Source organism: Aquarana catesbeiana, linkage group LG02, assembly GCF_042186555.1.
Source record: "Aquarana catesbeiana isolate 2022-GZ linkage group LG02, ASM4218655v1, whole genome shotgun sequence".
Taxonomy (NCBI): Eukaryota; Metazoa; Chordata; class Amphibia; order Anura; family Ranidae; genus Aquarana; species Aquarana catesbeiana.
The window spans coordinates 358,892,440-358,917,921 of NC_133325.1; the positions used below are offsets into that span (position 1 = coordinate 358,892,440).

Genomic DNA, 25,482 nt, shown 5'->3' on the forward strand with positions numbered 1-25,482 from the left:
CTTCTTTGACCTGTGCTCATAGATCCCAATAAAAATCAAGGTTGAGGGATAGAGATAGAGATTCCTATTGTTGTGTTTTTTTGCTGTTCCTATTGCCAGAGGCTATTCATCAAACGTAAAACCTTTACATGTGATGGGTCTATGTTATTACACTTGACTGCTTTTATATTTCAGTAAAGAAAAAAAACAGATTTAACTGCTTTCACTAGAACATGTGCCTGTTTACTGTTGTGCTTGGAATAACGTTAGTACCAGGTGTGCCAGAGGGGCTGAGATTGTTTTTGGAGTCGAGCCGTGGAACAAGAAACCTAAAATTACCAAGAGGCTCCCTTAGGGGTCGTGTTACACGTGGGTTAACCACTTCCATACCGGGTCTATTCTGGCCCTAGGGAATAAAATGGCAGTCGCTGCAACTTTTTACGTCACATGGTATTTGGGGAGCAATTTTTCAAACACATTTAAAAACAAAAAAAAAAAAAAAAAAACAGTTTTATGAATTAAAAGAAGACAAAACAGTAAAAATTTTTTTGTATAATGTGAAAGATGATGTTACACCGAGTAAGTAGATACCCGTTATGCTTTGAAATGGCACACACTTGTGGAATGGCGCCAAAGTTTGGTACCTAAAAAATCTCCATAGGCAAGGCTTTACAAATTTTTACAGGTTACCTGTTTAGAGTTACAAAGGAGGTCTTGGGCTAGAATTGTTGCTCTAGCTTTAACGCTCGCAGCAATACTTCACATGTGTGATTTCAACGCCATTTACATATGTGGGCACGACTTGCGTATGCATTACATACGTGGGGGATGGGGCGCTTTACATTTTTTTATTGTTCATTTTAAATTTTACACTCTGTAATTTTTTTTGGATCACTTTTATTCCAATTACAAGAAATGTAAACATTTCTTGTAATAGGAATAGTGCGTGACAGGTCCTCTTTATGGGAGACCTGGGGTCTACAAGAGCAAAAAAATAAATAAACTCTCGGCGTTTCCAAGGCCCCCCGAAGGTCAGAGATAACTGGGGACCATCTGGTCACCGGAAATCTCTATGCTCAATTCCCAGCGCCAGCGAATTCCCTCTGGCCGATCATACAGGTGAGCCGGTAAAAGCACCAGAGGGTCACTATGATTGTTCTTATGGTCCAGAGAATCGCCAGCTGAAAAAGATGATATCTGAAGGATGCCTGAAGCTGCAGACATCCTTCAGAGGTCTCCACTCAAAGTCCAGGACGTCATATGACATCCTTGGGCGTGAAGTGGTTAATTACGTTTACCGACAACACAACTTATAGTGAATCTAAAAATCAAAATCATGACAGAGCATTCCAAGAGAAGGCTGTAAACCGCAGAAAAAAAAAAAAAAAAAAATTTTATATAATATAATAGGTGATTAAAGCATGCTGCTGCTACTAAATATATCAGGTACTGATTTTTGGACGAGAATATTCGTACAAAAATTATTTGTACATTCGATAAATTGAAGAATGTTTAAAAATTTCACTTACTTTTACCATTCAATTTTAAAATGGAATGTAATTTCTGAAAAGTGTTCAATCGATGATTGTCAGCTATGAGTAAGCACTTAGTATAAGTTTATTTTATTCTGCTCCTTTGAATGTTCTCATCACTGCGGTCAAAAACGAACATCAATTTGACCGTACTAACGATTAGAAAAATCGAGCGAACATTCTTAAAACAAAAACTTTAAAAGGAAAAAAATATATATATATATATATATATATATATATATATATATATATATATATATATATATATAAAAAATTGTCTGAAAATCAATCTCTCTCTCTCTCGCTCTCTATCTATCTATCTCTTATTACACACACATACCTGTAAGGTAATTGCATAATTTGCTAGTATGCACCGCATACTAGCATATTATGGAATACCTTAGAACGAAGCCCTCCAGCGCTGCGACCGCTGACATCTTTCCCTGGTCTTTCTTCAAGATTCATGTGCTCCAGCATTGGCAGGAGCCGCAATGACATCACTCCCATGCACGCATGTGGGAGCCCTTCATTCCAGCACGAAGCTCTAAAGTTCTGGCGAGGTATGATGGACCTTTAGCAAGATAAACCCCACCGCTCAGGTAGATCCACCGAAACAAGTCGTTAACCTCCAGGGAGGGAAAAAAAAAAAGGAGTCCCAGGTGCTGGCTAATGCATGTGCAGATAGAAATGGAGGAAAGAAAGCTGAACAGCCGCACTCCAGTAGAAATTTCTTATGCCTTTGTTCGTAAGCCAGGATCACAAAGTACACAATGCACCACAGCAGAGTGGTACAGAACAGCTGACGCATTTCACACTTATACTAAGTGCTTACTCATAGCTGACAATCATGAAAATAAAATCTATATCTATATACTCCATGTGGTAGAGCATGTTACATAGTTACATAGTTAGTAAGGTTGAATAAAGACACCAGTCCATCCAGTTCAACCTGAGTGTGGGTGCATGTCTACAATTATCCTTATTCATTTAAGGTACCCATATAGTGCTGTCAACCTACGCAGCACTCCACACACACACTGCCCACCCACATCGGCCCCCACCCTCAAGGAGCCCACAATCCAAGGTCCCCAACTCGCATTCATATACTAGGGCCAATTTTGAACAGAAGCCAATTAACCTACCAGCATGTCTTTGGAGTGTGGGAGGAAACCGGAGTACCCGGAGGAAACCCACGCAGGCACAGGGAGAACATGCAAACTCCAGGCAGGTAGTGTCGTGGTTGGGATTCGAACCAGCGACCCTTTTTACTGCTAGGCGAGAGTGCTACCCACTACACCACTGTGCTGCCTCACAGCATATGTGACCATATAATTATTTAGGTACTCAAAACAGCTGAGGACCAGCCACCCGAGATCTCCACACGTGTTGCTGAATGGGGAATTGTAAATTGAAAAAAACTTTCATGATCGTGTGGTATATAAGCAAATAAAGAAGAGATCATGAAAGTGCTATACGGTCACATGCTCTACCACATGGAATATAAATAAATAAATAATATTATATATATATATATATATATATATATATAATTTTCATGATTGTCAGCTATGAGTAAGCACTTAGTATAAGAGTGAAACGCGTCAGATGTTCTGTACCACTCTGCTGTGGTGCATTGTGTACTTTGTGATCCTGGCTTACGAATAAAGGCATAGGAAATTTCTACTGGAGTGCGGCTGTCCAGATTTCTTAATTCTTAAAAAGGGATTAATTTTACCTACACGTAAGCCTTACCTGTAGGTAAAAATCACAAAGCAGGCTTTACTGCCGCTTTTAGATATTAAAACTGAGGCATGCCGACAGTATGAGGGGTAATCTTGGGCTGGCCTTAAAGGAGAAGTCCAGCCTGAGCTAGTTTGGCTGGGCTTCTCCTATGGGTCACAGGAGTGCAATTCGTTTTGCACTTCTGTGACCCGTTTTTCAGCTGAAGTCCGCTCTCTGCCGACGTCACAGGAATCAGTCCAGGCACCACGTCAATAAAGTCTGGATCCACCAGGTGCTTGGACCACTAAGATGGCCACTCCCCACCCTCCACAGCTCAGCGCTCCAATGAGAGCGCGCGGGGAGGCGGGGGGTTAGGGGTTGTTTCAGAGCAGAGAGCTGCCAATCCAATTGACAGTCAGCAGCTCTCTGCTCAGGGAGTTGCGAGAACCGAGCCATCGGCAGCGTTCGATCGCTTGGTTCTCAGTGCAGAGGCAGCGGGGGACAGATGCTGCATCCACCTAGGTTAGTATGATTCTGTAAATAAACACAACATACTTATCTTTTAAGTTTGGCCAGCAGCTGACACGGCTCCCTAATTACCACAGACTGGAAAATTTTGCATTTCATTTGGAAATCAAGGTCCCAGGGTCTGGAGGAAGAGTGGAGAGAGAGAGGCACAGAATCCAAGTTGCATGAGATCCAGTGTAAAGTTTCCACAGTCCGTGAAGATTTGGGGAGCCCTGTCATCTGCTGATGTTGGTCCACTGCGTTTTATCAAGTCCAAAGTCAGCGCAGCCCTCTAGCAGGAAATTCTAGAGCACTTACTGTTTTCCTCTGCTGACCAGCTTTATGGAGATCAGATTTAAATTTTCCAGCAGGACTTGGTACCTGCCCACACTGCCAAAAGTACCAATACTTGGATTAAATGAATGATCATGGGATCACTGTGTTTGATTAGCCAGCAAACTCGCCTGACCTAAACCCCATAGAGAATCTGTGGCGTATTGTTAAGTGGAAGATGAGCTGACGGCAGCTATCAGCAGTGCCACAGGCTGATCGCCGCCATGACACACCACACTGATGCAGCAATTCATGCAAAAGGATCCCTGACCAAGTTTTGGTATACTGCATACTATACTGTACATGGACATAATTTTCAGTAAGTCTAAACTGCTGTATTAAAAACTATTTTTTTTTTTTATTGGTCTTATGCAATAGCCTAATTTTCTGAGATACTGAATGTTGGGTTTTCACTAGCTGTACGCCATAATCAAAATTAAAAGAAAGAAATGCTTGAAATATATCACTTTAAACCACTTCCCCCCCGGTCAATAGCATACTGACGTCGGAAGTGACGGAAGTGGTTGCGTTATCCTGACTGTACGTCATATGACGTCTAGCAGGATAACATGCCTGCGCGCGCCCGCAGGGGCGCGGCGATCGGGGGCGGCGTGTGTCCCTCGGACACAGCGCTTCCCCAATCATGGTAAACAGCCAATTGCTTCGGCTGTTTACCCCGGTGATCGGCTGTGTCAAAGTCACAGCCGATCACCTGTCACAACAAACTCGGCGGCGCGCTCCGCGCAGGCATGCAGAGCAGGGATCGAGGAAGGCGAGTGTCCCTTGGACACAGCGAATCCCCGATCAGGGTAAACAGCCAATTAAATTGGCTGTTTACCATGTGACCGGCTGTGCCCAATCACAGCCGGTCACAAATGTAAACATTGACTAGCGGTTACCATCTGATCCCTGCTCTCTCCTCACACACCGATCGTGTGAGGAGAGAGCAGGGATCAGTGAGTGAAATCTGTGTCTGTCTGACATTATCATATTGCACTGTGCACAACACGGCCCCCCCCAATAAAGAGGACCTGTCCCACAGCCCATCTGTCAACCAGCCCACCGCCATCGGTATCACCACCAGTACCTCCATCAGGCCCACCATCTATACTGCCACACAGGCCGCTACCAGTATCGCCACTAGTGCCGCCATCGGTACCACCACCACCCGTACCGCCATTGGTACCACCACCACCAGTACCACCATTGGTACCACCACCACCCATACCGCTATCTGTACCACCACACAGGCCTGCCACTAATACCTCAATCGGTACCACTACCACCAGCAGTACCATTACACAGGCCCGCCAATAAGCATTGCCATAATGTCCCAAAGGGTTTACACACCTGAGGAGGCATATGAGATTCTTGCCATGTCGGATGATGAGAGCAGCGGGGAGTTCACACCATCTGGTTCGGAATACGAGCCAGTGGAGGATAGTGGATCAGAGTCCGAGTCCGCGGAATGAGATCAGGACCAAGATCACGAGATTTGCCCACCACCAGCAGCGCTAGACCCCAGGAATAGGAGCCCAGTACAAGTACTGGAATTACCCGCCCAACCCGAAGAACCCAGCCCCAGTCCTACCTTCCCCGATGCCCTGGCAAACCCCTTATGGTTGCCTGCCAACTCAGGATCCACTATCATCCCCCCTTTCACCGCACAGCCAGGTGTGCAACCCGTCACTACAATTTTTTCTCAATTCGATTATTTTTCCCACAAGATTTTCTGCAGAATATGGTGGATCAAATTAATTTGTATGCATCCCAATTTATTGCTGCCAACCCAAATTCTTCCTACTCCCACATGTTCCAGTGGCGATGTGTCACACTGGATGAATTTAAATTGTTTTTGGGCCTAACTTTCAATATGGGGCTTACAAAAAAGAACGAAGTCCATGCATATTGGTCCACCAACCCCATCCAACACATGCCCATATATTCCGCTGTCATGTCCAGGACAAGATACGACATGATTATGCGTTTTCTCCACTTCAATGACAATTCACAGTGCCCTCCCCGAGATCATCCCAACCATGACAAATTGTACAAGATACGCCCTGTAATCAATTCCTTTTCCCAGCGATTTGGCGAAGTTTTCATCCCAGACCAAAAAATTTGTGTGGACGAGTCCCTCATACATTTCACTGGCCGACTGCACTTCAAGCAGTATATACCAAGCAAGAGAGCCAGGTATGGGCTGAAGTTAAATAAATTATGCGATCGAGCCACTGGATATGTCTTCACATTCCGGATCTACGAAGGCAAAGACTCCCAGCTCCAGCCCCGTGACTGCCCCACATATATTGGAACAAGTGGGAAAATTGTCTGGGAGCTGGCATACCCCCTGTTCGACAAAGGATACCATTTATATGTCGACAACTATTATACCAGCCTGCCCCTTTTTCGTCATCTTTACAGTAAAAAAACCCCAGCCTGTGGTGCCTTGAAAAAAAAACCGTAAGGGATTCCCACAAAATCTGTTGACCAAAAAAATTACAACACGGAGAATTGGCATTCATGAGGAACGAGGAGGTGCTGGCCATGAAGTGGAGGGACAAGAAAGATGTCCACATCCTCCCTACCATCCACAATGACACCGTGGTGGAGATCCAAAGAATACGCGGCCCCATTGTAAAGCCCGAATGTGTCCACGACTACAATATGTATATGGGGGGGGTGGATTTAAACGATCAGATGCTACAGCCCTATTTATCAAACAGAAAGTCCCGTTACTGGTACAAGAAAGTTGCCTTTCACCTGTTTCACATGGCCCTTTTTAATTAGTTTGTCTGCTACCAAAAAGCTACTCAAAACCAACAAGTCACCTACCTCAAGTATATTGAAGTATATTGAAGATATCGTCACTGCCCTCATTTACCAACAAGATCCCGCCCCAGGAAGCATTCGCTCGGATAGTGTGAGTCGACTTCACGAGCAACACTTTCCCTATAGCATTCCCCCCCCACAGAATCTGGAAGAAGACGCCAATTGAAATGCCGTGTATGCAGCAGAGGAGGAGTAAGAAGAGATACCAGCTATTATTGTCCCCAATGTCCCTCCCAACCTGACCTGTGCTTCGGAGATTGCTTCAAAAATTATCATACATCCATCCAATATTAGTTCCCTGTATTATTACCAGACTGCCATTTCCCCATTTGACTGCTACCATGTTAATTAACTGACCCTGGCCTGTTTTACCAACGATGTCTTTGCTTGCGGATTTAAACCACGTTTCTGACTTCCACGTGCACCAACCTCAGCCTGTTTACAGACGATGCCTCTGCCCGCCGATTTAAACAACGTTTCTGACTTCTACGTGCACCGAGCTTGGCCTGTTAATCGACCATGTTTTTGCCTGCCACTTGGACTGATCTTTTGGCCATCTACTTTAGTACACAGGGGTCTCACATATGTAAGGGGCTTTAGAATAGCGTTTTGAGTAGAGAAAACCAGTTTTTCGTTTTCTGTGCTCCCAGAACAGGGTCTGGTTGCCCGGAGACTTCAAAGCGATTTGGGTGGGAGAAGCCTCTACCCCTGTCCCCCTGGCCCTAAGCTTGATGGTCCTTCCTGCTGCCTGGACCAATACTTTGGCTGTGCTGCCTGTAAAGACCCATGATATTATGGACCATGTTTCTTCCTGATGTTTGGACCAATACTTTGGCTGTGTTGACCATATATCTGCCTGCTGCCTCTGACTTTGGACAGTATTCCTGCCGGGACACCTCTGCCTGCTGCCTGGACCGATGCTCTCCTCTGTGGACCACTGCACTTCTAAAACCACAGGTAATCTTTTGTTATTTGGTATGTACCTGCTATGTGTTAGAAATATGAAGGGCCTTCAAAAATGTGATCGGTAGTCAGAAAATGATATGTGTAATTAATGCTGCTAGAATGCCTGGAGGTGCTACTAGGATTTTGGGCCTCTGTATGTGGCCAGGCTGTGTAAAAGTCTCAAACATGTGGTATCGCCATACTCCGGAGGAGTAGCAGAATGTATTTTGGGGTGTCATTTTTGCTATGTACATGCTATGCGTTATAAATATCTTATAAAAAGGGACAACTTTGTGTAAAAAAAGTGCATTTTCATTTTTTTCCCACATTTTCCAAAAACTTCTGGAAAAAAAAAAATGAACCATTCAAAAGACTCATTATGCCTCAGATTATATGTTGGGGCATTTTCTTTCCAAAATGGGGTCATTTTGTGGACAATTCCATTGTCCTGGTGCTCCAGGGCCTTCAAAAATGTAATAGGTGGTTGAGAAATGAAATGCGCAATTTATGCTTGTAGAACGCCTGAAAGTGCTACTTCAATGTTGGGCCTTTGTATGTGGCCAGGCCGTGTAAAAGCCTCACACATGTGGTATCGCTATACTCAAGAGTAGCAGAATGTATTTTGGGGTGTAGTTGCAATTATGCATATGCTGTGTGAGAGAAATAACCTGTTAATATGACCAGTTTGTGTAAAAAAAAAAAAAAAAAAAAAAAAATCTTAAATTTTCCCAAGAATTGTGGGAACAAATTACAGCTTCAAAAAAACTCACCATGCCTCTTAGTAAATACATTGGACTGTCTACTTTCCAAAAGGGGGGTCATTTGGGGGGTATTTGTACTTTCCTGGCTTGTTAGTGTCTCAAGAAATGAGGTGAGAGATAGTACATCAGGTGTGATCAATTTTCAGTGATTGGCACCATAGTTTGTAGACTCTATAACTTTCACAAAGACTAAATAATATACATTAATTTGGGTTATTTTTACCAAGGATATGTAGCAGTATAAATTTTGGCACAAATTTATGAAGAAAAATGACTTGTTTGCAAAATTGTACAATAGAAACAAAAAAAAAGTACTTTTCAAAATTTTCCCTGTTTTTTTGCTTATAATCACAAAAAATGAAAAACCCAGTGGTGATTAAATACCACCAAAAGAAAGCTCTATTTGTGAGAAGAAAATGATAAACATTTTGTTTGGATACAGTGTAGCATGACTAAGTAATTGTCATTCAAAGTGTGAGAGCGCTGAGAGCTGAAAATTGGTCTGGGCGGGAAGGTGCATAAGTGCCTGGTATTAAAGTGGTTAAGGGATCTATAGAATATAGGAGTTTCACATTTTTTTATGGAATTACTGAAATAAATTTAACTTTTTGATGATACTCTAATTTTTAGGAGATGCACTTATACATTTACAGTGTATAACTGCTAGAGACTTGCAATGCTGCTCTGCAAAATAAACATTCAATATATAGGCCACTATTAACTGTAAATTACAGAAAAGACAAAAGCAGATAAAGTACAACGCCACCTAAAACTTTCTGCTCAGTTACACATGAATAGGGGCAAGGATCCAAACCCAATCACATTATCTGCTTTAAGTAGTGTGACGGGAGGGCCCGTGGAACTCAGAATACATCTTATGTCTAAGTCACCCTGTGCCATCCTGGCACAGGGTGAGTGAGAAAATATATCTTGGACTACTTAAAATGGGACAGTAATATTTGTCCACAATATCTCCCAGGATGTATGTAGAGACTATTATTGGTTTGGTTGATTCTGAACTCAACCTGTTAATTGAGTGAGATGATCACATTAGGCTCCAGGACTGGCTAGGAGCCGAACTGTTGATGAATAGGCTGAGGAGGGGGGAGATTGTTGTTTGTATTGTTAATTGTAATTAGCTCCAGCTATTGTGTTTATACTACAGTGTGAAGCTCGGTGCCCACAAGTCTGCATCTGGTCTGGGTAAATTTTTTAGTTAATTAGCTCATGTTAATTATGTTACAGTTGTATTGTTAGAGGAGGTTCCAACGGCATATAAAGTCTTGTAATTTTGATTCTAAATAAAACAGTTCATGGTAGCAACAAGCAAGTGTCGCCTTGTTTTGTGCTCAGAGAGGTTGGAATATCTGATATCTGTATACAGACTGGGAGGAAGTGGTATATGACGGAAGCACTCAAGCGGAGTGTGGGACGTTCCGTGACAAGTAGCCCTCCTGATTGCGTCAAACTGCTGCTTGTGTCAAATGCTTGCTTGTTCCTCACTCTCACACATTCTCCATATTAAAACAAAGCATTTACTTCAACAGAGAGCCAGGGAGATGCAACTGACAGACAGGTCTATGGTGGGTTCCACACTTGGATCACAGAAATGAAACCCAGCAAAAACCTTGTCCACCGCCAGAAAGCAAAAAAAAGTAGGCAGAGTTCTACTTTTGTTCCAACACCAGAAAGGCTACTATTTCCACCCTAAGATGAAGGCTTAAAGCTCAGAAAAACAGGAGTGTAAAAATAGTTTGAAGGTAAAGATAAAAGGGTCATGAAGTACAAAAACAAAAAAAACAAAAAACAAAACGCCAGGAGATACAGGAAAAAAAAAAAAAAAAGAAAAAAAAAAAAAGTGTGATGTCAGATATGAAAGTCCGTGCCCAAACAGAATTTTCCACCATAAATGATACCCATGATGGTTGTCAGCAAGTACAAATGTATCCTTTACCAGAGTCGAAGTCATCTCTTGGAGCTCCTCTAGAGCCGAAACTATCGTTTCCTGAAAAAACAAGGCAATATTGAAATGAAATCAAATGCTGAAAAAGCAAGTTTATTCAGTTATTTCATTCTTTTTTAAAAGCGGAATTGGAGGCCAAATCCCAACTTCATCGGTTAGCCAATAAGTGTGAAAGAACAGTTAGCATAAGAAAAATAAATAAAATTATTATAATGAAAAACGGTTTCAACTGAAAGAATAAAAAATAAAGATTACAAAATTGCTTATTTTTTATCATTCTACATGAAAAGGCCACATATTTTAGGAGAGTAGACATTCTGTTATGATTAGCAATGAAAGCATCACACAATAGGTCAGGGAAAGGAAAAATTGCCCCTGCTAAAACATGCTCACATTAGGAAAAGTGTCTCTCCTTACTTCAGTTATACAACCTTTTAAAAGTAATTATTCTGCCATACAAACACCTGTGAAATAAAACAATTCTTGGAGGAAAGCTTGCTATGATATGTCACATAGATTTACTTCCCTACTTCCTGCGACAATAGTGTGGAAGGACAGGAACCAGAGAACATGCACTTCAGAATTGACTAAAAAAATAACCGTTCTCTAAGTGCCGCTAGGTCAGATTTTTTGGAGGTAAACCCAAAAATGATTATTTTAACTTTTCTGAAACACTACATAAAAAAATAAATAAATAAATTGCAAAGATTGTAAAGTGGTTTGAGGACTGTGTCCCTAGAAGGCTGGAACTGTGTACCCTGAACTAAACTGTGGTATCGAAGATGTATTAACCAAAGCCAGGCAATGAGATCTGTCAGGTTTCACACAAATCTTCACTAAGCCATGATTCACATCTATGAGGCACGATGTCATGCATTTGCAAGGAAATGACAGTTCATTCATTTGATTTTCTCTGATTCAAACCCCCTCACATGCCCTCTCTCCATGATGCAGTAACTCTGAGCTCAGCATTTGAGAGCTCACTTCTGTGATGGCAAAGGCAAGCAGTAATGACTAGGCCTCGTTTGGCAACATCCTGGGAGTATTCCAGTCAGGAGGTACCTACCTGTAAATGGCCTACACCTATAGCAAGGGCATTATTCAACTTTAGTCAGAGCTGCACAGTTCGTGTATATCTACAGATGCAATCGTTCAAAACCTATTATACATGTTGACTTACGAGGCTAGGGGTGTCCTGCAAAGTTTGTCAAAATCTGGGGTCCCTGGCTGGGCTCGCAAAATACCAGTGACTCTTTACTTAATTTGATAACCAACAATCCCTTATATTAATATACAACGTAGTGGTGATGACACAAGGTGTTTGAGGTGTCTGTCATGGTTTTGCCTGTATGTGAAGCAAATTGATAAATATATTTTGTTCTACTCTGGTTTGTAGAAGATTTTTCCTTTAGCATCCAGTTTAGATAACTGTTAGATGCATGCTGCGAAGGTAATTTTTCTACTCTTTGAACACATACTGCTCTCGTATATATGTTCGAATTGTCAAGATGTATTGTTATATTGGATGGATAGAGAATATAATATATAAAAATGTTTTTCTCCTTTCGTTCTTCCAGCCTCTGAGACATAGGGCTCCTCCCTCCGAGACAGGAAACACGTATACCCAATTAGTTTAAAAAGCAGTCCTCCCTCTTCAGTTTTTTGTGTTTTCTGCCAGACAGGAAGGAGCACGTTAGGGATCTAAGGGGAGCTCCTTATCTCAGGGGCTGTCCTGGGAGAGCCCCTGGCGTGGACTGCCTCTGCCTGTAGCACCCCTCTGTCCTGTCAGGGAAGAGTAGGTTCGCTGTATACCACCGCTACCTTTGGCTCAGGGAAAGCAGGACCCTGGTGTTGCTGCAGACCCCGCCGCCCATGCCCCGCTAGGTACCTGTTTCAGCCAGCGGGCGGGAGACGCTCAGCTGGCCGTGCTAGTACCTTCTCCGGTTCTTCCGGGTACAGTGTGCGGCGGCGGAGCTTCTGCGTTCCAGCAGGAGGAAGTGACGAGAGCGTACTTCCGGCGGAACCACGTCATCAAGGGGCGCCGCGAGACACTGTCCAGATGAGGAAGGATCTTTGAGTTTGTTAGATGTTAAAAGAAGTCTTTTATTTTATTTGGAAGCCACTAGTAGCTTGAGGAAGTCGGATTCTCTTTTTGTTCATTTTGCAGGGGCTCGCAAGGGCTATAAGGCATCTAAGTCTTCCATTGCTAGATGGATAAGACTGGCGATTATAAAGGCTTATGGGTTAGAAGGGATGCAAGCACCATTAGTTAATGCACATTCTACCAGGGCAGTCTCAATTTCATGGGCAGAGAAGGCCGGTGCCTCTCCAGAGGACATATGCAAGGCAGCAACGTGGTCCAGCTACTATACGTTTGCGAGACATTACCATCTGGATTTATTGTCTGATAAAGAACAGACATTTGGACGAAAGGTCCTCCAGGCAGTGGTCCCGCCCTGACAAAGCAAGTTTCTTGCTCATCATATCAGAGGCTGTCCTGGAAGACGAAAGGAGAAAACCGGAGTTAGACTTACCGGTAACTCTTTTTCTAGGAGTCTTCCAGGACAGCCTGGTTTCCCACCCGGTGTTTTCTAGCAACTGGTGTTGGAGGTATGTACTGACGTTGTTAGTGTCTTATGTCTTTCAGAGCCTTCCGGTAGTTCTTGGTTAAACTGAAGAGGGAGGCCTGGAGGACCACCTTTTAAACTAAAATATTCTCAAGGACAGCCGACCTTTCCTTTTGATGACCTATAGAAGGTAGTACACATTAAATCTGTCACTGCTTGATTTTATGAAACCATGCATGGTCACTAATTCACTGTATCGTGTAATAGCCAAATACATGCAATACAAAAGCTATATCTAAGTTTATAATGCCAATATTCTGGAAATATTTGCACACAACGCAAGGGTTTTTCTTTTTCAAAAAACGGCTTTAAAACACACTTTACTGGGGTACACTACGGTTTGACTTCAAAATTACTTGCGCATGAATTAGAAGCTCAGCTATAGTTGAAATAGCCCTGCCTGTGTAAAAAAAAAAAAAAAAAAAAAAAAAAAAAAAAAAAAAAACAAAACAAAACCAAAACAAACACACCACACACACACACACACGAGCTATGCTTTGAATACTCTAGCTACACACATAGCTCTCGAGATTTTGTGTGCGTATTACACACACACACACACACACACACTCCTAATTCTGACATTTTCCGACAAAAGAATAGAAAAAAAAAAAAAAAAAAAAAATCAGATTAAAGATTAGAATTCAAAGACAACAAAACAAAATCACCTCTATCATCTGCCCCTCCTTTCCTGAAACCAAAGCCACCTTTTTCTTGTTTTCTGCCCTCTGCTATATCCACTCTTAAGGAACGGTCACCTAAAAGCTATATGGTAAGACAGTGAGAACAGAACGTAAGCAAAAATTTAAAAAAAAAGGGAGAAAAAAAACACACACCACACACAAGATAAAACAGGGAACTTACTGCACCATCATATGTCAAGGCTTCTTTAAGGGATTCCAGATCATCGAATTCTACATAACAAAAACCTAATTAAAAAAAATAAAATAAAAAATAAATAAAAAATGGGTCATTAGAACAATACACTACAAAAAAAAAAAAAAAAAAACTTCACATCTTTGCATTACTTCATTTTAATTTTTTTACCTGCAAAAGAAAGACGGCAGCAAAAAAAAAGCAAACTCCTAAAATATGCAGGTAAGGTAGTACAAATCACAACAGGCACATCTGCATAAGTGTCCCAACAACTGTGCTCAGGAAAAAAAACACAAAAGACAAGTTGGCCTAGGTTTGGGTTAAAATGGGATTTAATCTCTGGACGGTTGCAGCTACATTCTTGTTCTGTCTAATGTTTTGGTAAAGGACACCTGAAGTCTTAACAACTTAAGGACCGCCCCATAGCAGATATACTGCTACAGGGAAGCCCTTCTGTGCAGAATCTATCTATATCTACACATAGATACAGGATCTCACAAAAGTGAGTACACCCCTCACATTTTTGTAAATATTTTATTATATCTTTTCATGTGACAACACTGAAGAAATTATATTTTGCTACAATGTAGTGAGAGTACAGCTTGTATAACAGTGTCAATTTGCTGTTCCCTCAAAATAACTCACACAGCCATTAATGTCTAAACCGCTGGTAACAAATGTGAGTACACCCCTAAGTGAAAATTTCCAAATTGGGCCCAATAAGCCATTTCCCTCCCCGGTGTCATGTGACTCAGTGTTAAAAGGTCTCAGGTGTGAATGGGGAGCAGGTGTGCTAAATTTGGTGTTCACTCTCTCATAGTGGTCACTGGAAGTTCAATATAGCACCTCATGGTAAATAACTGAGGATCTGAAAAAAAGAATTATTGCTCTACATAAAGATGGCCTAGGCCAGTTATGGCGAACCCATGGCACACACAGCCCTCTCTGTGGACACGCAAGCTATACTCGTTAGAAAAGCGCACACAGACCAGCCAGTGCGCCCCCATAGAACTACATCTCCCACATGGCTCTGGGGCCAGGGGTGAGGTGTCGGGGGTTGGGCATGGACGAGACGAAGAGGTGCTACATATGATGCCCAGTCAGAAGAACTGATCCCCACTGCAGCCCTCATTCTGCAGAGCAGGATGTGGTTAATTGCAGTGTTGGCATTTTAAAATAAATAAGTTGGTTTTGTGTTGCAGTTTGGGCACTCTGGCTCAAAAAGCTTTGTAATCACTGGTCTAGGCTATAAGAAGAAGATTACCAAAACCCTGAAACTGAGCTGCAGCACGGTGGCCAAGACCATACAGAAGTTTAACAGGACAGGTTCCACTCAGAACAGGCCTCACCATAGTCAACCAAAGAAGTTGAGTTCACGTGCTTGGCATCATATCCACATGTTGTCATTGGGAAATAGACGTATGAGTGGGGCCAGCATTGCTGCAGAGGTTGAAGGGGTGGGGGTATGTCAGCCGGTCAGTGCTCAGACCATACGCTGCACACACTGCATCAAATGGGTCTGCATGGCTGTCGTCCCAGAAGGAAGCCTCTTCTAAAGATGATGCACAAGAAAGCTCAGATAGCTTGCTGAAGACAAGCAGACTAAGGTGATGGATTACTGGAACCATGCCATGTGGTCTGATGAGACCAAGATAAACGTATTTGGTTCAGATGGTGTCAAGCAGGTGAGGAGTACAAAGACAAGAGGAAACCATGAATTTCCAACATGTACTGTGACATACTGAAGCAGAGCATGATCCCCTATCTTCGGAGACTGGGCCGCAGGGCAGTATTCCAACATAATGACCCCAAACACACCTCCAAGACGACCGTTGCCTTGCTAAAGAAGCTGAGGGTAAAAGGTGATGGACTGGCCAAGCATGTCTCTAGACCTAAACCCTATTGAGCATCTGTGGGATATCCTCAAACAGAAGGTGGAGGAGCGCAAGGTCTCCAACATCCACCAGTTCTGTTATGTCGTCATGGATGAGTAGGACTCCAGTGGCAAGCCGTGAAGCTCTGGTAAACTCCATACCCAAGAGGGTTAAGGCAGTGCTGGAAAACAAAGGTGGCCACACAAAATATTGACACTTTGGGCCCAATTTGAACATTTTCACTTAGGGGTGTACTCACTTTCGTTGCCAGCAGTTTAGACATTAATGGCTGTGTGTTGGGTTATTTTGAGGTGACGGCAAATTTACACTGTTATACAAGCTGTACGCTCACTACTTTACATTGTAGCAAAGTGTCATCACATGAAAAGATAATAAAATATTCACAAAATGTGAGGGGTGTACTCACTTTTGTGAGATACTGTGTGTGATACAGAAAAAAAAAAAAAAAATATATATATATATATATATATATATATATATATATATATATATATATATATATATATATATATATATATATATATATATATATATATATATATATATATATATATATATATATATATATATATATTTCTTTACTTTTTTTAGAATTCATATTGGCCTACATTTTTTTACATTTTTTTTTTAATTGTCGGGGGTTTTTTTGTTTATAGTGCAAAAAAAAAAATAAAAAATAACAGTAAAATCCCAGAGGTGATCAAATACCACCAAAAGAAAGCTCTATTTGTGGGAAGGGAAAAAAAATTGTGGGTAAATCTTCCAGAGGGCAAGTTATTAAACACGCCTATATTCAGACAATCCCTAAAGAAAGTTGGTGACGTGACCAAGAAACAGGTACACCATTTCACATTTTTTGGACATCCTCTTATTCAACCCTTTTGAGCCAGAGTAGAACAAGTGTTAGATGTTCCACGGCCACTTGGGAATGTCCAAATATAAGAGCCTAGTAATGCCGCGTACACGTGACCGGACTTTACGACAGACTTTCCGAATGACTTCCCTACACATGGTCAACCAAAGTCCGACGGATTCGTACGTGATGACGTACGACCGGACTAAAACAAGGAAGTTCATAGCCAGTAGCCAATAGCTGCCCTGGCGTCGGTTTTTGTCCGTCGGACTAGCATAAAGGTGAGCTGACTTTTCGACCGGACTCAAGTCCGTTGAAAAGATTTGAAACATGTTTCATTTCTAGGTCTGTCGAACTTTTGGAGGAAAAAAAAAGTCAGCTGGAGCCCACACACGATCAATTGTCCGACGGACTCCGATCCGCAGGACCAAGTATGCCGTAAAGTCCGCTCGCATAACACACATCTTGACTGCAGCCAGACAGCGAATCCACCAATGCTGGAGAAAAGCTGTTACCCCAACCCACACACTGATTTCTGTTATGCAATTTATAAACAGACGATTATAATATCTTACAGCTGTAGTCAATGATTGACTGGAACACTTTAATATAAATTTAGCAATATTGGGATATTTCAACCTTTGGTCTCTAATCTCACTTCCATCCCTTCTGAGTGCCCTCTCTCCCTAACTATTTAGCAATTGGCATAAACCCACCTTAACCTGGTCTGAACTTTCATTTCTGTTCTTTGACTTTTTTACTTTTATAATTCAGTAATTATATATTAAGAAAGTTTCTCTTACATTTATCCAATATCATATCATCGGAAACTAAAACATGCTAAAATCCTTTGCTAGCTTTTTACTAGTTCTTGTTCAACTGATGTCTTGGTTTTATTGACATTCATTAATAATGTCAATAATGTCAATAGCTCCTGTGTGACAACTAGCTTACAGTCTTCAGACAAATATTGTAATTTTGAGATATTGATGGCTTGTCCTCTTTTCCACCATGTTTACTTTGCCACTTTCACGGTAATATGTATCTCCATGTCTACTTCTAGTTGTTCTGTAGCCATATGTTTGGATTTTGTAAGTCTGATTAGATTTTAAAAATTAATAAAAATATAATAAATCACAAAAAAATTGATTTCATCTGCAATTTTTAGAGAAAATGAAATTATTGCATTATGCCATTCGGCATAAGTAAATTTATTTGCCATTATACAGTTCATTTGGGAAATACAGATGTTGAAGGAACAGTTGCTTGTATTTAGAAAACAACAATACTCCATTGTGCTGCCAAGATGGTATCTAATTTTTTACATGAATTTTTAAATTCAGCCAGTGCACATACATGAAAATACATAGATTTTAGCCTCCTGCACAGTAGTACTTAGACCGGTACAGTGAGATTCAGCACTCTGCCAATAAGGGTCCATGCAGACTGGGTTAAAAATAGCTGCTTCAACTAGAGTTTTGTGCTTTGCTTGTAGAAGCAGCTCAATGTTGTCCTATGTATCCATGCACATTAGGACGATTATAGGAATCATTTAGGCGATGGCAAAAGAATCCTAAACGGTGTACAAAAACTCTATATGAGCGTTTTTTACTACCAAGGAAACTGGAAGCCCTATGCATTACTGCATGCACAACGGCTAAAAGGAACAGAACAGAAGTTAAAGAATTACGTGACTGAAGCCTTGTTCATGTGGTCGCGCTGCGCTAATCGTATATTAAAATACAGGTTGCTTTAAAGGCAGCTTATTAATTTGATTGGCATAAATGGCCCCACATTACACTAACGCATATTACCAGTGCAACAGTGTGAAAGGGATCTTAGTCTGTAGCATCCCATTAACTGCCACATGTTGGGTAGTGAAGCTTAGACACATTAGATTACTTTAAATGTCCCCTTCTAAACTAAAAAATAAACCAGACTTTTGCTTAACAAAAGAGATTAGATACGATTATTTAAATCCTGTATAATAATCATCATTAGGCCAGAAAGCTTGTTCAAACTCAATTACAGCGTCAAGGGCTCGCTTACACTAGCTTTGCTCTCTGAAGAGTTATCTGCATTAGTCAGCGCCCACCAAAAGTGACAGCAAAGCATCACAGCTGACGAATGTGTATACCTCCAGCCGCTGCAGCTAAAGGGGGAGCAGTAAAAAAGAACCTCAATCACGGGGTTTTGCCACCCCCAACCGCTAGTGTGAACGAGTCCTAAAAAAGGAGGTAAAATATCTATTTCAGTATTTTTTGCTTAAAGCGAGAACTAAAGTTCCACTGTAAAAAAAAAAAAAAAAAAAAAACTGAGCAGGCAGGCTTTTATTGCAGAAGACACATGCACTGTCTCTTCTGCAATAAAATGCCCCTATTTTCCTGCTCGTCATGTCCTCCGGCACCGTTAACTGAGTGCAAGGTCGGTCTCAGTGCTGGGATGATGACCTCCTGCGCATGTGCAGGAGTTACATCCCCCACCGGTCAATGAAGAGGCCCCGAAACCGAAACACCGCGGCCAGTGTAGGACCGTTGGACAAGTAAATATGGAGACTTTAGTTCCGCTTTAAGAGGCAACAAATGCATGTCATTCAATATCAAGTAATGCCAAAACACAAGTTTCCAAAATAATCTTAACTGAAGAGGAATTAAGGAAGCAAATGGTTACCTTTGAACTTATCTGTCTCCTTATCTCTGACTAGCCGCACACTCCTCACACTCAATTCTTTAAAGATGGCATCTATGTCTCCTTGTACAGTATTAAATGGAAGATTACCCACGTACGCTGTGAAAGGTGGGTCTGTAGGAAGATCTTTCTGTTTGCGAGGACCAGGGCCAGAATCGCCACGTCGGGGCCTGACAAAAACAAGGCACATTTAAAGTGATACTCTACCCAAAGCTATACATAAAAAAAAAAAAAAAAAAAAAAAAAAAAAAAAAAAAGAAGGGGTAAGATATACATGAGCCCTTCCAAAGACTTTTGCAAAACAAGCAATTATAAAAAAGGCATGAGTTCAGGCTTGGGAATTTAACCCCTTTGCAGATTATTCATAAAAATTCTGTTGCAAATAGAGTATGCTGTCCAGTCCTGGGCACCAGTCCTCAGGAAGGATGTACTGGAAATGGAGGGAGTATAAAGAAGGGCAAAAAAGTTGGGTCTGGAGGATATTAGTTATGATGAAGAAAGGTTACGAGCACTGAACTTACTCTGTCTGGAGAAGAGACACTTGAGAGAGGATATGATTTCAATTTACAAATACCATACTAGTGACCCCACAATAGGAATAAAACTTTTTCACGGAAGGGAGTTTAACAAGACACGTGGCCACTCATTAAAATTAAGAAAAAAAAAAAAAAAGGTTTAACCATAAACTACGTATAGGGTTCTTTACTGTAAGAGCGACAAGGATGTGGAATTCTCTTCCACAGGTGGTGGTCTCAGCGGGGGGGGATTCGATAGTTTAAAAAAATTATTAGATAAGCACCTGAACGACCACAAGATACAGGGATATACAATGTAATATGTAATACTGACATAATTACACACACATCGGTTGGACTTGTGTCTTTTTTCAACCTCACCTACTAGAACTATGTAAAATTAAAGTTTTTTTTTTTTTTTTTTTTTCCTTTTAAAGTGACCCTATCACTAGAGAGAAAAAAAAAAAAAAAAAAGCAGCCTGTACAAACCTACTTACCATTGCTCTTACCATTTGTTGCTCCCTTGCAGAGCTAATGATGCCACAATTCTCTTCAGCATCTGTATACTTCCAGGTATCAGATACCTGCTTCCCTACTACAGCATGTTGTGGTGTCACCTACAGACCACTAAGTTTCTAGTGCACCCCTGGGAGTTTACAGCATTAAAAATTATGTTTTTTTACCCTCCAACTAGAGGAATGCACAGTGTAGGTTTGAGAACTTATACAACCCCTAGGAGTAAAATAAATAAAATATAATATTATATATATATATATATATATATATATATATATATATATAACTGTAAGGCTTGTAATGTGCGTGAAAGGTCAGTTTCTATAGGTTTAGAAATAAGCCTGGGTTCACACTGCTGTGGTGCAGACACCACATGCAATTCACACAAGAATCACAGCACATTGCCTTGCGAATTGCATGCAGTGTCTCTGGGGTGCGATTTAAACCACCAAACTAGTGAAGGACCCTTTTTTGTCCGCACCAGAATCAGATCGCATGGGTGTTCACTGACATCCGCCGATACCCGATCCTGTCCATGAAATTCAGACGGATGAAAACCACCCCCGTTGGAAATACCGTTACCGGTAAGTCTAGAAATCTTCCAGGACAGCTACTTGAGAGATGATTGCCTCCGCCTTCTACAGGAAACACAAGGCCCCTCCCTTTCCCCTGACTCTCAGTTGTATGAAGATCAAGTAAACCTCCACCAAAAGTGAACTCGGAAGAGGAATAAACAGACTCATTAATACACCACCACCAGGTTAAAATAAGGGGACCAGCGAAACAAGAATAGGGTGGAAATATAGACGCTGTCCTGGAAGATTCCTGGAAATACCGTTACTGGTAAGTCTAACGGGGGTTTTCCCCCCCTCATCTTCCAGGACAACTACTTGAGAGAATAAGCAAGATCTATACCTTAGGGAGGGACGACAGCCTGAAGCACTTTCCTTCCAAAGGAGAGGTCCTGACTGGAGAGCATCTGGACTCTATAATGTCTGACGAATGCATGAGAGGAGGCCCAGAAGCTTTGGAAATATCTTCCCATGATGCACCCGGTCTTTCTTCCTAAGAGGCAGCTAGCGACCTAGTAGAGTGAGCCCTAACTCTGGAAGGAGGGGATTGTCCTGAAGATTTGTAGGCCTCACATATAGCTTCTCTAATCCATCTGGAAATGGAACCTCTGGAAGCCTTGGAACCCTTTTTGGGGCTACTAAAAGTAATCAGTAATTGGGAATCTTTCCTAAATTCACTAGTAACTTCTAAGTAGTGTAGAAGACATCTTCTTACATCTAAAAAACGAACCTTTCTTTCTCCGGATTCCTGGGGGAGGAACAAAAGCTAGGAAGAACTACTTCCTGGGATCTGTGGAAGTCAGACAAAACTTTGGGCAAATACAAAGGGTCAGGCCTGATCACTACTCTGTCGTCTAAAATCCTTAAGAAAGGATCTTTACACGAGAAAGAACCTAAATCAGAGACCCTTCTCCCAGAAGTTATCGCCAAAAGGAAAACCGTCTTTAGGGTGACTAATTTTAAAGAGGCGTCATGCAGTGGCTCAAAAGTCTGCCAGTCTTTTCTCCATGAACAGAAATTGGGCAGCAACCTGAACCCTAAGAGCGCTGACTGCAAGCCCTTTTTCCACTCCCCTCTGTAAAAAGTCCAGAACATAGGGAATAGAAAACAAGTCTACCCCAGCCCTTTTTTGCCAGGCTACAAAGGTCCTCCAAACTTTGCCATAAATCTTCCTTGTGACTAATTTATGGCTGTCTACAATAGTCTCAATAACCCTAGCTGAACATCCTTTCAATTGTAGGATGTGCCGCTCAGCCTCCAAGCCGTCAGATGGGAAAACCAAGGGTTTGGATGTAGCATTGGCCCTTGAGTGTAGAAGGTCTCTTCTCTCTGGCAGGGGCCAGGGGGACTCAGAGTGCTCTCAGTGCGGAGAACCAACTCCTCCTGGGCCACCATGGGGCAATCAGAACCACTTCTGCTCGATCCTGCACAATCTTTCGGAGCACCAGAGGCAGTAGCGGAATTGGAGGAAAAGCTTAGGCCAGGGGAAAATTCCACTGGAAAGAGAGCGCATCTGTCCCTAGAGACTTTGCTTCTCTCTCCAGGGAAAAATAAGCTGGACGCTTCCTGTTGTGGGTGGAGCAATTGATCAAGGCTGACGTTTTGGCCACTGATCTAACCGAGTCTGCTGCCGCATCTGCCAAGAAGACCACCGATTTGGCAATCAGGGGGAGAGATTCTTTGATCACTTCTACAGGCGTGTCAGTGGATAGCAGGTCATCTAGCCTCTGGACCCAAACTTCTAGCTAAGCAGGTGGATGCCAGGGCTGGCCCCAGAGAGTAGGCTGAAGCCTCCCAGGCCTTACAGAGCAAAGTGTCAGCTTTCCTATCCATCTGGTCCTTAGGAACTCCAGAGTCTTCAAATGAAAGATCGGATTTCTTAGACACTTGAGACATAGGAGCATCCAGTCTGGGACACTTAAATAAGGTCTCTTTAATGTCAGACTGAAAGGGAAATATCCTCTTATGCCCTCTGGACTGGAACAACCTTTTCTCAGGCTCTTTCCATCCTGACAGGACCATATCTTTAAGTGACTGGTGTACCGGAAAACAATTAGGATTACACCCCTGAAGACCCCTATACATTCTATCCTGAACCGATTGAGATTTTTGTGGTAGCTCAATCTGTTCAGAAGAAAAAACTGCTTTAAACAGTTCAATATGTTTAACTGGAAATAGGTATCTAGCCGTATTAACAGTTTCCTCCATCTCTGACACGGATTCCTCGTCAGATGAGGAATCTGAGTTCTCCCCCTCCTCTGGATCAGAGACCGCACGGGAACTAACGGTCTCTGACACCAAAGGGGGTAGAGATCTTGAAGAGACCGAAGCATCCTGGGGTACTGTCACTGCTACAGACGTGGAAGGGCCCAACCCAGCTAACCTATCATTAAAGGCTTGAAAGGAGGAAACTACCTGCTTCATGGAAACCACCAATTCCTGTAGGTTAGAAGCAGACTCAGCCCCTGCCACTGCAGAAATACATATCTCGCATAACAGTTTCCTACAGCAATCAGGAAGCTTGGATCTACAATTTCCACATTTTCTTTTCACAGGTTTGTCAACCTGGAAAAAAGAAACCACAATAATTAAGGCATACAAAATCACACTTTCTAAAACATTTGCCCCTGGATACACAACCTCTCATTACAGCGGAGAAGTACTAACCTTAGGGGTAACAGGAACCGACTGCAGCCGCTGGGTCAGACAGAGCAGGTGCACCGTCCACAGGGGTGTCCTTAACCTCCATGATGAGAAGGACCAGATAGGAGAGTGTTGCAATGAGCTTGGACGCTGTCTGTTTGTTGTACAGACAGCAAAACATCCCCAGCAGCATGTGTGCCAGAGACAGTCCTTTTCAAAAATGAAGAGGCTCGGCATCCGGAAGTGTGTGCCATCACTTTCGGTTCCGGCGGCGAGACAGGAAGTGCACTCGCCACCATCTTGGTACACCCAAAACAGTGAAAAGGACACAAGCGCTCTCTGGGTGTACCAACGTAGATCAGGATGCTGGGGGGTAGAAGTTGCAGAAGATTCCCTAATGCAAGTAACCACCAGAAAAACGGGGGAACCCTTCTCAGACTGCTGAAACAGCAGAAAATACTGCAGACATGGCCACAACCGGTCTGAGTAATCTGAACAAGGGGGTTCCACTAACCACACTCACCAGACCAATTGAAAGAAACAAACATGACAGTGCGTACTCCTGGTGGTCTGGAAACACAAAACAACTGAGGGTCAGGGGAAAGGGAGGAGCCTTTTAAATTGTGTCCAATTTATGTTTCCTGTAGAAGGCAGAGCCAATAATCTCGGTTAGGTGGTCCGTTTTCATCTGATCTCCCATAGAGGACAGCGAGGCTCTGACAGGTCCGTCTCCGCACAGCTTCGCTGATCCCCGCTGAGCAAGCTGAAACCGTATTACAGACAAGCCAGTGTGAAAGGACCCTTAAAGTTTTTATTTTTACTTTTCTTCCTGGTTTCCAGGCCTACATTAGTTTTTTTTTTTTTTTTTTTTAGGTTCTTTCTACCATTTTCATCTGGTGATCTAGCCAGCAAGTCTGTCGTATATAAATGATGTATCTGTAGGACAACTTGTTATTTTGACAGATGACACAAACCATTTACCATTAACAGGAGTGCTTACAATAATCAGCTTTTATGTAAACTTTTAATCCCAAAAGGGAAAAAAAAGGCCTATTTGCTGTAACCCAGCTTATACAGTATGAGCTGGAGTTTGGATTCAATTTGTGTATCTAAATCTTCTAGTACATCTAACACTGCTGCTGTCCAAATGTTCCCCCCGTGCTCCTTCATCCATGGGGGATGGGGGCACTAGTTACAGGCCAGACCATCAGGAGGGGGAAAAAAAAAAAAAAAAAAGACAGAAAACTAGTGAAGCCATCAACTGCATGCCTAAGGAAAGGGTAGATGGATGCCAGAAAGTAAATGCAAAACAAATCATCTGCCTAATAATGGCCACGGCCAGCAATGCTAAAGGGTGCTTTTCAAAGCAGGGTGGATTTGATTTAAATCATCATTTTTATAGAGCAACTGTCATCTCTGTCCTGCAGTGGCTCCACCTATGACCCGCTGTTGACTCACCAACAGTCCCATTCACTTTAATGGGACGGCTGGTGACGAGGCAGTGACAACAAGGTGAGGGACGTGGCTGCAGCAGGTGAGTGGATACCCGCTAACAGGAGCTGCCATGATGGGTCTGAAATGACAGGTGCTCTTTAAATGTTAGGACTTATTAGTAGTTAGAATCTTTAATATTTGCAAACAAAATAAAGGTTTCCTACTCAGAATAATAAGCTGTCAGGTTAGTAAAACAGCAACATCCAAACAGATTCAATCATACAGTTTG

General features: G+C 42.2%; 1 protein-coding gene across 2 annotated transcripts in view; it reads right to left on the reverse strand.

Moving 5' to 3' along the window:
* The window catches only part of EIF4H (eukaryotic translation initiation factor 4H), a 65,206-nt gene that overhangs the window by 19,775 nt on the left and 19,949 nt on the right, over positions 1-25,482 (reverse strand). The window contains exons 2-5 of one of the 2 annotated variants that reach the window (XM_073615041.1): positions 19,496-19,683; positions 14,066-14,130; positions 13,870-13,966; positions 10,566-10,616 (exon numbers count right to left, since the gene is read on the reverse strand). In XM_073615041.1, the coding sequence (XP_073471142.1) occupies positions 10,566-10,616; positions 13,870-13,966; positions 14,066-14,130; positions 19,496-19,683 (401 nt within the window). The remainder of the gene's footprint in view (positions 1-10,565; positions 10,617-13,869; positions 13,967-14,065; positions 14,131-19,495; positions 19,684-25,482) is intronic. The other variant, XM_073615042.1, reaches the window with a different exon arrangement.